Source organism: Lepidothrix coronata, unplaced genomic scaffold (assembly GCF_001604755.1).
Source record: "Lepidothrix coronata isolate B3197 unplaced genomic scaffold, Lepidothrix_coronata-1.0 Scaffold48, whole genome shotgun sequence".
In the NCBI taxonomy this organism is placed as follows: Eukaryota; Metazoa; Chordata; class Aves; order Passeriformes; family Pipridae; genus Lepidothrix; species Lepidothrix coronata.
In genome coordinates this window covers 2,802,047-2,816,639 of record NW_016690228.1, presented here as the reverse complement: position 1 = coordinate 2,816,639, position 14,593 = coordinate 2,802,047, and the positions used below count along the sequence as shown (strand labels likewise).

At 43.8% G+C, this 14,593-nt stretch overlaps 1 protein-coding gene across 1 annotated transcript in view; it reads right to left on the bottom strand.

The window, feature by feature from the left end:
- Positions 1-40: 40 nt before the first annotated feature.
- LOC108497410 (histone-lysine N-methyltransferase SETDB2-like) overlaps positions 41-14,593 on the bottom strand; it is a 49,396-nt gene continuing 34,843 nt past the window's right edge. The window contains exons 19-24 of the mRNA XM_017814989.1: positions 9,650-9,708; positions 8,124-8,190; positions 6,494-6,616; positions 5,100-5,171; positions 1,788-1,845; positions 41-1,149 (exon numbers count right to left, since the gene is read on the bottom strand). Coding sequence (XP_017670478.1) covers positions 1,029-1,149; positions 1,788-1,845; positions 5,100-5,171; positions 6,494-6,616; positions 8,124-8,190; positions 9,650-9,708 — 500 coding nt within the window. The 3' untranslated portion in view covers positions 41-1,028. The remainder of the gene's footprint in view (positions 1,150-1,787; positions 1,846-5,099; positions 5,172-6,493; positions 6,617-8,123; positions 8,191-9,649; positions 9,709-14,593) is intronic.

Below are 14,593 nucleotides of genomic sequence, written 5' to 3'. Positions count from 1 at the left end.
TCTGTGCTTATTGATACCCACTGTCCTACAGAACAAGCTCCCGTCAGGAATTCTGAATGGTCAGGGGCAGAGTACAGCTGTTGTAACAGGATGTTACACTTCTCATGAAACCATGAGGGCAGTGGAACACTGCTGCTGCTCTGCTTCCTCCTGAGGCATGGGGTGGTTACAGCAGGGCCTGACACTGTTCTCCTCCTTGGTCACATCCTATGCAGCAGGGGGGGCAGTGAGCACAACTCCATACACAGCTTTTTTAAAAAATGTTTTATTTTGTGAACTTCACCTTTTGTAGACAAACAATGCTTTTCTGTATTCAAACAACTTTTTAAAGGCAAAACACAGGGAAGTTGGATCCTTTCGTAATGGAGAAAGGAAGACGCAGACCGGTGTTTGATCCCTTTGACATTGTACATATTCTGAGGATAATGCCCAACTGTTTTTGGTCTGCCTGTAAACACTGTATTGCCACTGCCGTTACAGCAGAACTAGTTACACGTTGACCAGTCACACAAGAATAACTTGTTTTTTTTAATTCAAGTCCTGTTCAACATTCAAAAGGCTTCCTTAAGTGCAAGTTCTGCTCATTTATCTTCTTTGGAAAGCCAAAGCACCAATATGATCCTGAAAACATCACTGTCTAGACACAGACAGTGAAGCAGCTATGGCACAGTCAGGAGAGGGCTCCACAGTTAAAGTAACTTTTTAACAAGTGTTCTGTTGCATCTGGTGTTCCCTTGTCTTGGAGCAAAAAGTCTTCACTGGAGGGTGTAAAAAAGCTAAACTTAGCGTATAACACTGAAGTACTACACAGTAAGGTTTGAAGATGATTTGAAAATTTTAAGAACTTAAAATTATTGCATCACTGAGGTATAAAAATGAGTATGTGACCCAGTTCTTGTTTATGTCCCTGTCTTGGGAGCGGGAACTTACTTAGACATGAACCAGATGTGCTCTAGGGTTTCTATCATTAGAAAATCCTAAATATTGACATGATTACAGACAGACTGAAGCGTTATTCAGACAGCATACTAGATGTACTGGCTGTGCTCTCTGGGGTAGGAAGGACTTCTTTTAAGTCCTGCAGTAGCTCTATCTTGTGATCCAGTCTTTTTCTGTTTTCTAGAAGTTCTTGTATTTTTTCTTCTGTTCCTATTACAAAAAAGAAAAGGATAAAAAAGCCTTTATTCATACATAACTATTTATTTAATTTAAAATACATGTTACATATGCATAAACACTGCAGAGGCTACAAATGCTTAGTTTAAACTACAATCCTGTGCCTTTCTTCAGCAACATCTTTAACCCATCACTCTGTATGTTTGGGCTCTTCCTGAAAAGCTGGACCATGTGTTGGAAGAAAGAGCCCAACTGATACATCAAAGAAAGCACAAAGTCGTGTTCCCATACTTTGTCATCCACCTAACAAAATCCATAATGTAGCTGGTTTTGAGATTAAATTTAAACCATCACATCATATGTAAAAATTATTAGTTTAGTTACTAACTCAGTGCCAACTGGCATATGAACTTTAACAATTCCCTTTTCAGATTTCATTTCTATGGGAAAAAGATGCATTTTAAATATTTAAAGATAACATCTCTGAATTACAGTCTTAATGTAAATTTAGTAGCAGATTTTAGCATACAAGACAATTAAACCTAAAAAGAGATGATTTGGACAACTGCATTCAATGACTCTACGCTCAAAACTACAACTTGAGCATTTAATTCTGCTTCTGGCAGAATTGTTATTGACAGTACCCTGATGGGATTAACCAAGGTGTTTACCTTATTTGCAAAGCTCTGCCTGACTGCATTTCTGCTTCTCTCTGTTGCTTCCATTTTCCTAATGTTAAAGATTATTGAAGTCAGTGAGATCTTGGTAACAGGCCTTGTCAGTATTCAGCAGCATTACCAAACCTTACAGTGTTAATTGCAAGTTTTAAATGAAGCACCTGCTTTGTTCAGTTAACAAGACACACAGAGGTGTTGGTGACCTCTGAGCAGCAAGGTTGGTCTGTGAACAACAAATGAGTTTTTCTCAGTGTGTGAGAATGTCAAGAGTTCACATTCTGGTAAGAAGGAAAAGACATTTTATATAAACTGAAAACATTTTTTCTCTTTTGGGGGAAAGAGGATGTCTCCAAAGGGGTGGAGTGGGAAATTATCTCCAGATGTTTATCCCATGACATTTGGAATTACAGAACCTTAACTGATTAAAAAAAAAGAAAAAAAGCAAAGCACCTTTGGCCTTCCACCCCCCCCTGCTGCTTCTTCCTCTGCAGTAGAAAGCCCATAACTGCTGCTGTCTGTGCATGTTTTTAAGTACATTACCCAGAGCTGGGTGTGGGTGTTGAAAACAGGCTCCAGAATGATGGTGGTGCCTGCTGCCCATGGAAAATTCTGGGTAGCAGATCATTGGTGCCCCACGCTTGCTCTGACTGAAGAGAAGCAGGTGGCTCCTTCTCTCTGCAGTCAGGTGACATCAATATTTGACAGCACTTCCCCCTGCTGCCCCCCAAAACCTGTGCCTGCCCCTTCACAGTGTTTTTAACAGCTCAACAGCAGACAAATCCACAATGGAAACAGTCCCCTTCACTGCAGGGGCGGGGGGCAGGCAACCTTCATGGCACTTCCATGTGGTACCAAGCCCATGCGGTCACAAGAACTAGCAGGCATATACTTGAAGAAAAAGTTGGACATATACAAGTGAAAGCTGGAAAAAAAACCCTCCTAGAGACTATTTGAATATGAATTAAAGAATTATGAGAAGTAAACAAAACAGCCTGGTTAGAGCATGGTGCTAGTAATGCCAAAGTTGCAGGTTCAATCCCCATAGGGGCTGTTCACTTAAGAGTTGGATTCAGTGATCCTCATGGGTCCCTTCCAACTAAGAATGTTCTGTGAGGATGTATTCAGCATTTGGGTGATCTACAGATGGAAGACCTACAGCTCAGACATACAGCTCAGTTTCTCTTCTGCCAAAAGGATGTGGCAGAAATAGAAATAGCCCAGAGAAAGATGTCAGGGATGGGAATGGCTGGCCTATGGCAGTGCTTCCATAGGAAGGCAGAAACAGATTAGGAACCTTCTACCTCATAGAGGAAATGACCTAAAGGGAAAGAACATGTATTTCTTTAAAATCAGGAATGGCCTGAGAGACATGGGCCTGGAAGGACTGCCCTTGATCTTCTGTAAGACAAGTGCTGTGGACTCTCAGTAGAGGAACTGCATAACAGTTTTAAAATTAAGGATCTTGGCCTTTGTCTGTGCAACTGAATTGCAGAATTTCCTGCTACAAACCCCCTAAAAAACAAATGCTACTGGACAGACGGCTGACTAGCAAAGAGGAAATGGAAGCTGATAGAGAGGTATCTTCCCAAGCAGGATGCACAACAGAACTGAAAGCAAAACTAAAGGAAGTCACTTTTCCTTGGAGAAGAGGACAAGGACCTCCGACCTAGAAATTTGAAACTGCTCCTGAGGTGATAGCACATCCTGTATGGAAAGTTTTACAAGCAGACAAGTTTGCAGTAAAGCTGCATGCTGCAAGAGAACTGTGTATCCCTGCATGTAAAAGGGATTTAAAATAGCAGTATCAACAGTTACAGTTCAGAGTAACCTTGCTGTGCTGACATGTAAGGCTTTAGAACAGGGTTTGCATGATAATGCAACAAATGAAAAAAATAAAATGCAAAAATGGATTGAAGGTAAGGCATGTCAGATGACCCAAAATCATCAGCTCCAGGAAAATATCAAAGAAGACACAGTATTTATACTAGTCTTACTTTATTTCTTCCTTGACTTAGTACATCACCACAGAGACTCCCTATCTAGAGCTTGTAAAGCAGGTGACAACAACAGAAAACCCAAAACAAACAAACAAAAAAAAAAAACCTGGTGATATTCTTCCTTCCCTACAGTCTCACTTTCATTCCTTTCTCACTGGTTCATTTTAAGAGCTCCTCTTCAATCAGTTTTGGAACCAGCCTTGATGTGTGTTTTCATTACTGACCTTGAAATTAAAAGGAGGACAGTGGCATCAGAAAAGAAGATTGTGTGGTACAGGAAGAGCTGAGCTGCCCGAATCATGGGGAACTGGGAGAGGGGACAACTTGTACCCACAAGAATCACATGATTGTGTGCACGTAGGTGCCAATATCAAGAAATTTTCCTGCAAGCTGAGAAGAAGGTGAAATAATTGATGCAGCTGTGAAAGAAACAAGTACGATCATTGTGTCACATGAGGAATTCCAATCCGAGATGTTTTAATGCCCTTTGACGAGGCACTGGCAGAACCTTGTGTCAGACAACTGCAACACCAGACACTCCCACTGCTGAAAAGGGGATTTAAGTGCAAGAACGGAAGACTAAAGGGAGGAGCCTAGCTTTTTCAGTCAAGTGAAGGGAAAACAGCAAACATTGCCTTCACACACTGAACCTCAGTGTTAGCTAATTAAAGCCCCTTTCACTGTAATAAATTAAAGCAAAAGTCAGAACAAGGCTGCTAACTCTTAGAGAGCAAGAGTTAATCGGAGCAAGAGACTCACCTGTCTGAAAAAGTTTTAGCCTTGTTGCTTAAATCAGCCCTAGAGTTTCCTTCCACACTGGTCATCCCAAGCAACCGCTCCTGCCCTTGTTTCCATTTCACTCTGAGCATTCTCATCTTATTTTTCAAAGCATGTCAGAATGGCCACCAGGCCCAGGGTAAGTTCTGCTAGTGCTTGGCTGTTGTGTTTCAGCTAAAGGTATTAGTCTGAACACCTGTCAGGCAGCAGCAGAGCTGTAACACAGGCAAGCTACTGAAGAGAGGCTGCAGAGAAGGAACCAAAATAACCTGCAGGAGAGGAGAGTTCCCCTGGGGCAGAGACCCTTTTAAAGCTGTGGAACTGAGTTGCCTGCCCCCTTCAGCAAAATTGGCATGCTGTATTTCTGAAGATTCAGGTAGCAATGGCTTTTATTCAAGAGTTTACATAATATTGAAAAAAAAGTTCCTTGGAATTTTCATTTTAAATTATAATTTTATCAAAATTCTCAGAATAGCTTCAATGCCAAAACCCAGACCAACTGCTACTGTTCTAACAGTTTTTCTGCACGTACCTGAATGAATATTTGTCAGTATATTTTCAAACAGTCCACAGTCAAACAGTGCCATTACTGTCTCTTCATATTCTGGGGAAAGAGATAATTTGATTTAATATTACCAAGTAAAGGTTTACAGAGCCCTACATTAGAAGTAACACAAAACAGTAGTTACTTATTTTCCATCATACTGATTGCTTGAGGTTTTAAGATGTCTTCCTTCTCATACAACCTATATTGAGAAAGAAGGATCAAGTTGTCAATTCTACTTTCTTTTTAGTTCTCTACAGAAAATAATTCCCTTTTTGGGTCTGCACCACATGAACAGTCCATTTAAAAAAGAGCAATATACTTAAGTCATATTCCATTCCATTGTGTCAGGACTGTGTGGTGGCAGGGCTGACCGTACCAGTTTCCCCTGACTGATCATGTGACTTGTGGGACAGAGCTATTCCTGTTCAGTGTTAAAAACCATCCAAGAATTATGCGGCAGTTTCATACCTGAAGCTTCTGTTGAAGCAAAATACAAAATGCTCACAGAGTTCAACTGACCATTAAGAGGTTTCCTTTGTGATGCAGACTCTGAATCTCTAATGTGTCCCGGACTTCACTGCTGCTTCCAACAGCTGCTGTCATGTCACACACAAGCTGCTTGTGAAGGAAGACATATCTAGGTGGGAAATTTCACTTTCCATGCATGTGCTTCAGTTACTTTGCATAAAATAGCATTCTTTATGCAAAGGTATTACTCATAACTTTGTAAAACTGAGAGGACAATAGGAGAGGAAGGTTTGAAATTTTATTTAACGGTGTTGTGGACAAAGCAACATTAAACTGGAATTCCCCAAGAACAATGTACTTCATAGAAGCTGATAAACTGATGAAAACCCCAGATAGGCACTAAGAGCTGACAGTTTAGTTGTAACAAATCAGGCAAAGACTTAAAATATACATACTCAAGAGATTTTTCACTCAGAAGAGAGTGCTGATATTAACAGACAGCTGGTCCCTCTGTGAAGCTGTAAGAGCAACACAGACTTACAATCCAAATAAAACCTTCCAGTTCTCTTCAGGACCTCTCTCTTTCTCACTGCCTGGGAGAAGAGGCCACTCTGAGCCTTCCTATGTTTATACCAGTGGGTAAAAGGTGCCTTCAAAAATTCAAGTCAGAAGGTCTCACTAGAGCATGCTCAGTTGGCAGCTCTTATATAATGTTGAGAAAAGTTCCTTGGAATTTTAATTTTAAACATTTAAAAGGGAAGGTCATTCTCAACCCACTGCACAGCTGCAGAAACAAGACAGGATTATATTTAGCACTACAGTATCCCCAGGAAGGTGGCCCAGGGCCAAGTACCTGGCATTCAGATCCACATTTCTGCTTTGAAAGCAGAGTCCCCCATGGGTCTCCATACCTGTTTCTGAAGTGTTGTCATCCATTAGTTTTTCCTGTGCCAGGTGAAGTGTGTCCAGCATTTCTTCAAATATGTCATCTAGAAGCCCAGCCTGTTTGCATTTCCTTACAAGGTCTATCTGGACTGTAAAACACAAAAACACACTCATACAAGTGATCTGTAAAGAGGGCTTTACTCCCTGTCTTCAGAAACTAAAACTAAAACTTTTTGGTGAAAAACCTCCCTCTGGTAGCAAATATTTTTGCAAATCTCTGGCTCCTCCAGCTACCCATGCAGCCCTTTTCAAAGGGAACAAAAAATCGGTCTGGCAAATGTAAGCACTATGCTGGGTGTAAAATTCCCTAAGCTCTAGGTTTAGCTTCATTCATCAAAAGCAAATATCTCAGTAACTCTAAATGTACCATTCCTAAAGACTCCTGGAACTCTCCAGTACAGGAAAGCAAGTGATTTGTCTTCCTTGTCCTTCTTCCAATCCTTAGGACCATACCAGAAAACAGTGCAAGAAGTGAATCAGTATTGGATTTAGTAATAATTAAGGCTACTTTTACTCCAAATGATCCAGGCATTAAACTTGTTTATTACAGCCCATTTTATAGACCTACTTTGTCAGATTTGGACTGCTAGGGAAATAACTGTCTATTTTTAATTCATCTGGGAGCAGCAGGTCAGCAACAAGTCTCAGCAATGAGCAATGGGCTGTTCAAAAGGAAAGAGCTATCGGACAGTTCACAGAAGTCTGCCAGTCTCCATTAAAAACACTGTGTTTTACTGGAGACATTTGTGAGAAAAGAAACGTCATCTCACTTACATGTGATGCCCTACAAGTATTTCAGGATTCTTTATAGATTCCCTGTTCTTTACAGTGATAGTAGAAATTCAGAAAAAAGCAGTAGGCAGGCCACCTGAAATACCATGCCCATACACTAAGCATATCCACAGGGAGGTGAATAATCACCACTAGCACCTTCCAAACTTCCAGGTGACAGCAGAATCCCAACAAGCAATTGCAGCAGGAGCTTCAGGGTAACATGAAAAGCGCAGCACTGAAGGACGGGTCCTGTGGTCCATTTCACTGTTGTAATATCCTATTTATGCAGTAAAATGCTACATTGTGTTAAGCACCCTATGTACATCCAGGCTTCAAAAGGTAAGATATGCTGCCCCCACATCTCACAGCACCTCCTCAGCTAACCCTCTCCAGAGCACCACCATGCTGAACTCACCTCTCTCCTTCAGGAGGGGCTCAGGACAAGGAGACTAAAGTGAAGGAGGACAGGTTCCCTTTTAAATTTAGCTGCACTCATATGGAGGAGGGAGGTCAGGCAGAGGCACCGCCATTTGCAGGAGACACAGAGCTGAATGCAGCAGCCAGAACGGGGGCATTCTCAGGTGAATCACCAGCTCACATCACACAGCAAGTCTCACTCAGCCAAACCACAGACATTTGTTTGCTCCACAGTCATTCTGCAAATCAGACTTCGGCTGCCATGCCAGAGCTTGGACAGTCACTCATCTCAGGAGAACAATAAAGGTACATTTGCAGCATCACTGCTACCAGCTATCTCCAAGCTCTGGACTTCAACATAATAGATCATAATACCTCCTAGTTGCTCTATAAAGTCAGTCTCACCTTTATGCCTGTTGTTTTTTCTTTTTAGTGTTTGGAAATGGTTTTCTTCTGCTTTCTCTTCTGTTTTCTGTAAGACAATCAAAACAATATATTTTTACATCATACTAACATTTACTGCTGTTTTCATTACCAGAAAGATAGAAAGCAGCCTGTATTTCTGTGAATACAGTCAGCTTTTCTGCACAGCTAGCGATATTCCTCTTCAGACATTCAATTTTTAAAATGGAAGCAAAAAGCAAAAACACTAAGAAAAGCCCAACACTTGGGACACCACCCTCCTTAATCACTTCATTTGCAAATAGCAGAAAAGTTAACAAATGTCTATTGCTAACTCCCAGGGCAGATGATGTTTAGCTCCCTAAACCTGATGTAATGCTGGGAACGATTTGGAAAAGGGGAATGTTTTCCTTTGGAGAGGATGCAGTCATTCTCTCCTGTTTCACGTCATACCACAGGACTGTGAACAATTCTTCAGTTCTGTCCCAAAACTCCACCAGTGTAAACGTGTATTGCTTACACAGTGGTAAACAATTTATCCCACAGTGATAAATCCTGGAAACCCTCACCTTTTTATTTGCAGTGTTTGTATTGATTTCCAAGATCACTAGCGTGGGAGAAGACCAGAAACAGAGCAATACTGTGAGTAACTGGTCAAACAAATCTCAGTTATAATACCAGCTGAGAAATTATTGGAGAAAAATAACCAACCCTTCTGACAGTACTACATAAATGCTGCAAAGATCATCCACATCCCCTCATGTGAACTCCCTTTAATCTCAAGACCTGGGAAAGGCAGACTATTTTCCCCAAGGAAAGCTGGACACCAATTCCTCTAGAAAGAGAAAATCCCAACCCCTCCAAATGTCAAAGAGAATTCCCACGCACACTTCCGTAGAGCCAAGAGAATCACCTCAAAACTTAAAATAAGCTCTATTTACAGGTTTTCTAACAACAGCCTGTAAAACAATTCCCCCTGCAACCAGAGGGAGGTTTGCTTGATAGCTTCAAACCCTTGGGAAGGCCATCTGCAGAGTCCAGAACTGCCTGATCTGCAATGAAAGTCTGCCAGGCTTACCATGAGCACAGTGTGCTCACACAAACAAGTGCAGGTTTAAAAGACCGACTGACTCATCAAAAGCGGTTTTTCGTGGAAACCATGTCAAGCCCTAAGCAAACCCGAGGGGCATTGTACTTCCAAAGAAATGGAGCCCCCAAAGGGAAGCTCTTTCTGCCCATGCCAGGATCACAGCCACCAAGTCAGCCTGGTTTGGAGGGTCCTACTGCATTTGTAGTGTAATTGCCACATTACACGAGGGCAACGCCAGCTCTGCCTGAAGTGGCTTCAAATGCAAACAGTTCTGGTTTGACAGAATGGCAAGATCCAAACAAGGCAGCTGTAAAGGACAAGCAAACTGCTTCTGTGAGGAAGTCTTTCTCTGAACACACAGTCAAAATACTTCACTAAATAAGTCCTTTGCTGTAGCAGATGTGGGTTCCTGTTTTAGACTGCTGAAATTCAGAATTACCATTTCTTCTGTGATGGCAGGAGATGACAATGTATATCTTCTCTTCTTATTAGCTGCACCTAGGAATCAATAAACAACAAAGAAACAAGTGCAACAACCTCAGACTGATGACTACACATCATTCAAACTCTTTTTATCCCAAAAAGCTACTCAAGTGAGGCACTTTGGCTGTCAAGGCAAGAGTATGTTTCAGCTTCCCCAAATACCTGACATTTCAGTGGAATGCATGTTATTTCCATCTAAGAAAAATTACAACCCTGAACCATTAGGAAAACGTGCAAATCACTGTAGCATTAGAATATCACTTTACCTTTTAAACTCAGCAGATTTTTGATTGTTGCTGAGTGAACTTATTTTCCCTGGCAGCAGCACTACCTCTAGTGGTAAAAACTTCCGGCAAATTTAAAAAGATGACTTCTTTTTTTTTAAGACAATTCTTGTTTATGTTAATACACCCTCAAAATTAAGACTGCATAAAGAATTATTTTAGGTGTGCTAAAGATACACAAATGGCATTAGGTTTTTCATTGATCTAATGACCATCCTAGAAAGCAGTCTGACTTGTCAGTTGAATATTATTTATGCTACAAAGTGTTTTAAGTGATGTGGTATGAGATCTCTGCAAAATCATCTGCTTTCACTGTGTCCTTTCCATTAGCATGCACCAGCCTCTTGCCAACAGCCTATCTGGCAGCTTTTGGAAACAGCTACAGTATCAGAGAAGGATAACTCTGGCAAGGAAGAGATGGCAGGAGCAGAGAAATCCTGAGAAGAGTTCAACCACCCAACAAAACCTGAGAGTTTTAAGTGCAGTGGGGTTATATGCTGCCTTCTGTATTTAAGTCCAGAACCTCTGGACAGCACTTTAGTAAGGTCTTTCCTGTTAGAAGTCATCCTGTCAAAAGGAATGAGGAGTCATTGTACGAGGAGGCTGTTGAAACAAGTTTGGGCTTTGGGTACTGATGCTGTACATTTGCATTTTTCACGGCATGAAAGGAAATCATACTCTCTGACTTGATCCAAAATAAAGCTGCATGGCCTAATCTACACCCAGGAGACATGGGTGTAGATACAAAGTGTTCCTTGCATGACATCTTTGACATGTGATGGGATTTTCTAAACTCTCCCTGATATTTGCCATGAGGACACCTTATACAACAAGAGGAACACAGCCCAAAGAGTAGCCCAACCTCTCCTGCCCTGCACAGCACCTGCTGCTCTCTGTCAGCCTTTACTCTGTCCACATCTAACATTTCCAGTTAAACAGACGTTGGAGCCTGTTTCCAAGCCCAAACTGCCCTCCTATGTGGAGCTGCCCTCTCCCTGTGTACAGCTGCAAGGAGAGTTCTTGGCCCCTAAGGCATCTTATCTGCTTAATTAAACAGCAGAGCCCCGACAATTCAGCACAAGAACATTGTCTCAACAAAGAACAAGGGGATGTTCCTTGACCCAATTTTCTTGAAGCTACTGGGGAAAACAGGCCTGGAGAGGCAGCTTGTGCTCCCACACAGCCCAGGGCTGGCTCTGCTTGCCCCAGAGGAACAGCTGAGTTACTTCATCCAAGTTGGATCCTGAAAGTCAGAACTATCATGCAGCCAGAGCACTTCCACCCCAGCCTGTCTCCCTCACCGCCCTATGCAGACCTGCAAACACCTCAGCACAGGCATCCCCTGCCTGCTCAGATGGCCCAGACAGAGCACCTGCTACTTCAGCTGATTCACCAGCTGATTCCCCCAGCTATTCCAAGTGCCACGTGTGCATCTGAGAGCTGCTTACAAGCAAGAGACCTTTGGCTTGGGGAACAGCTACTCTATCAGACAGGTGGGAGAAGGTGATTTAGGAGGCAGGGCAGACACTGCCAACAGAATCCATTTAGCCCTCAGAGTGTCTCCAAATTACGTGCCTCTGGAAGAACTCTAGGAGAAAACTCTGTTCTCAGGGAATACGTCATACATTGTATGTGCAACATTTGACAACACAAAGACATTAATGATATTAATGGAAGAAGTACCAGGGCGATTAAAAAGGATTTCAAGGCGCTGGGTCGATTAGTTAATGGGACAGGAGCACAGGTGGTGTTTGCCTCAGTTCCTGCAGTAGCAGGGATGAACGAGGAGAGGACTAGGAAAACTCATTGGTTTTTTTGACCATGGGGCAAATTCTATGGTACCTAGTCTCCTCAAATCAGATGGGCTTCATCTATCTAGGAAGGGCAAAAGGACTCTAGCCCATAAGTTGGCAGGGCTGATCAGGAGGGCTTTAAACTAGGTTTGAAGGGGGAAGGGATTGAAACCAGGCTCTCCAGAGAGGAGCATAAGGGTGGAAAGCCCGAGTTAAGGGTGAAATCAGCAGCCCAGCTGAAATGCATGTACACCAATGCACACAGCATGGGTAACAAACAAGAGGAACTGGAAGCCATCGTGCAGCAGGAAAGCTGTGATGTAGTCGCCATCACGAAAATGTGGTGGGATGACTCGCATGACTGGAATGCTGCCATGGGTGGCTACAGGCTCTTCAGAAGGGACAGACAAGGTAGGAGAGGTGGAGGGGTGGCTCTATATGATAGAGAGTCTCTTGACTCTGTGGAACTTGAAGTCAGTAACAACAAGGTTGAGTGCCTGTGGATCAGAATGAAGGGGAAGGCCAACAAGGCTGACATCCTGGTGGGAGTCTGTTACAGACCACACAAGCAGGATGATGAGGGTGATGAATTATTCTGCAAGCAGCTGGCAGATGTCTCAAAATTGCCAGCCCTTGCTCTCGTGGGTGACTTCAACCTGCCGGATGTCTGCTGGGAACTCCACACAGCAAAGAGGCAGTCTAGGAGATTCTAGAGCACATAGAGGATAATTTCCTGCTCCAGTTGGTAAATGAGCCTACCAGGGATGAGGCCCCGCTAGATCTGTTCACAAACAGAGAGGGGCTGGTGGGAGATGTGGTGGTCAGAGGCCATCTGGGGCACAGTGACCACAAAATAATACAGTTTTCAATACTCAGGGATGCAAGGAGGGCCATCAATAAAAACTCTACACTGAACTTCCAGAGGGCAGATTTTGGCCTATTCAGAAGACTAGTTCAGAGTGTACCCTGGGAAATGACCCTTGAAAACAAGGGGGTCCAGGAGGGATGGACATGCTTCAAGAAGGAAGTCTTGAAAGCACAGGAGAAGGCTGTCCCAGTGTGCCAAAAGGCAAGCCAGCAGGGAAGATGACCGGTCTGGCTGAACAGGGAGATTTTGAAGGAAATTAGGGTAAAGAAGAGAGCCTACCAATTATGGAAAAAAGGGCTGGCTACTCAGGAAGAGTTTAGGAATATAGTTAGGTCATGTAGAAAGAAAACTAGAGAGACGAAGGCACAACTTGAACTTAATCTTGCCACTTCTGTGAAGGATAACAAGAAGTCCTTCTACAGATACATCAATAACAAGAGGGGCAAGGAAAACCTCCATTCTTTATTGGACATGGGTGGAAACATAGCTATCAAAGATGAGGAAAAGGCTGAGGTATTTAACGCCTTCTTTACCTCAGTTTTCAACAGTAAGACAGGTTGTCCTGAGGACAGCTGGCTTCTGGAGCTTGTAGAAAGAGATAAGAATCTGAATAGTCCCCCTGTAATCCAGGAGGAAACAGTTAGCGACCTGCTGAGCCACTTGGATCCTCACAAGTCTGTGGGACCAGATGGGATCCACCCAAGGGTGATGAGGGAGCTGGTGGAAGAGCTCACCAAGCTGCTATCCATCATCTACCAACAGTCCTGGCTCACTGGGGAGGTCCCAAATGACTGGAAGTTGGTGAATGTCATGTCAATCCATAAAAAGGGCTGGAAGGAGGACCTGGGAAACTACAGAACTGTCAGCCTGACCTCAGTGCCTGGCAAGGTTATGGAGCAGATCATCCTCAGTGCAATCACACAGCACTTACAGGATGAACAAGGGATCAGACCCAGCCAGCACAGGTTTAGGAAGGGCAGGTCCTGTCTGACCAACCTGATCTCCTTTTATGATCAGATGACTCGCCTGGTGGATGAGGGGAAGGCTGTGGACGTGGTCTGTCAGGACTTCAGCAAAGCCTTTGACACCCTCTCCCACAGCATACTCCTGAAAAAGCTGGCAGGTCACGGCTTGGACAGGGGCACTCTGTTCTGGGTTAGGAACCGGCTGGAGGGCCGGGCCCAGAGAGTGCTGGTGAATGGTGCTGCATCCAGTTGGCAGCCGGTCACTAGTGGTGTCCCCCAGGGATCAGTGTTGGGCCCAGTCCTGTTTAATATCTTTACTGATGATTTAGATGAGGGGAACCATGAGAAATTTGCAGATGACACTAAGTCAATCAGCTGGAAGGCAAGAGGGCTCTGGAGAGAGACCTGGACAGGCTGGAGAGTTGGACTGATTCCAACGGGATGAGGTTCAACAAGGTCAAGTGCTGGGTCCTGCACTTTGGCCACAACAACCTCCTGGAGCACTACAGGCTGGGGACAGAGTGGTTGGAGAGCAGCCAGGCAGGGAGGGACCTGGGAGTGTGGATTGACAGGAAGCTGAACATGAGCCAGCAGTGTGCCCAGGTGGCCAAGAAGGCCAATGGCATCCTGGCCTGGATCAGGAACAGTGTGACCAGCAGGACCACAGAAGTGATTCTTGCCCTGTACTCAGCACTGGTGAGGCCACACCTGGAGTACTGTGTCCAGTTCTGGGCCCCTCAGTTCAGGAAGGACACTGAGGTGCTGGAGCAGGTCCAGAGAAGAGCAGCAAGGCTGGTGAAGGGACTTGAGCACAAGTCCTATGAGGAGAGGCTGAGGGAGCTGGGACTGTTCAGCCTGGAGAAGAGGAGGCTCAGGAGAGACCTCATCACTCTCTGCAACTCCCTGAAAGGAGATTGTAGCCAGGTGGGGGTTGGTCTCTTCTCCCAGGCAGCTATCAGCAAGACAAGAGGGCATGGTCTTAAGCTGTGC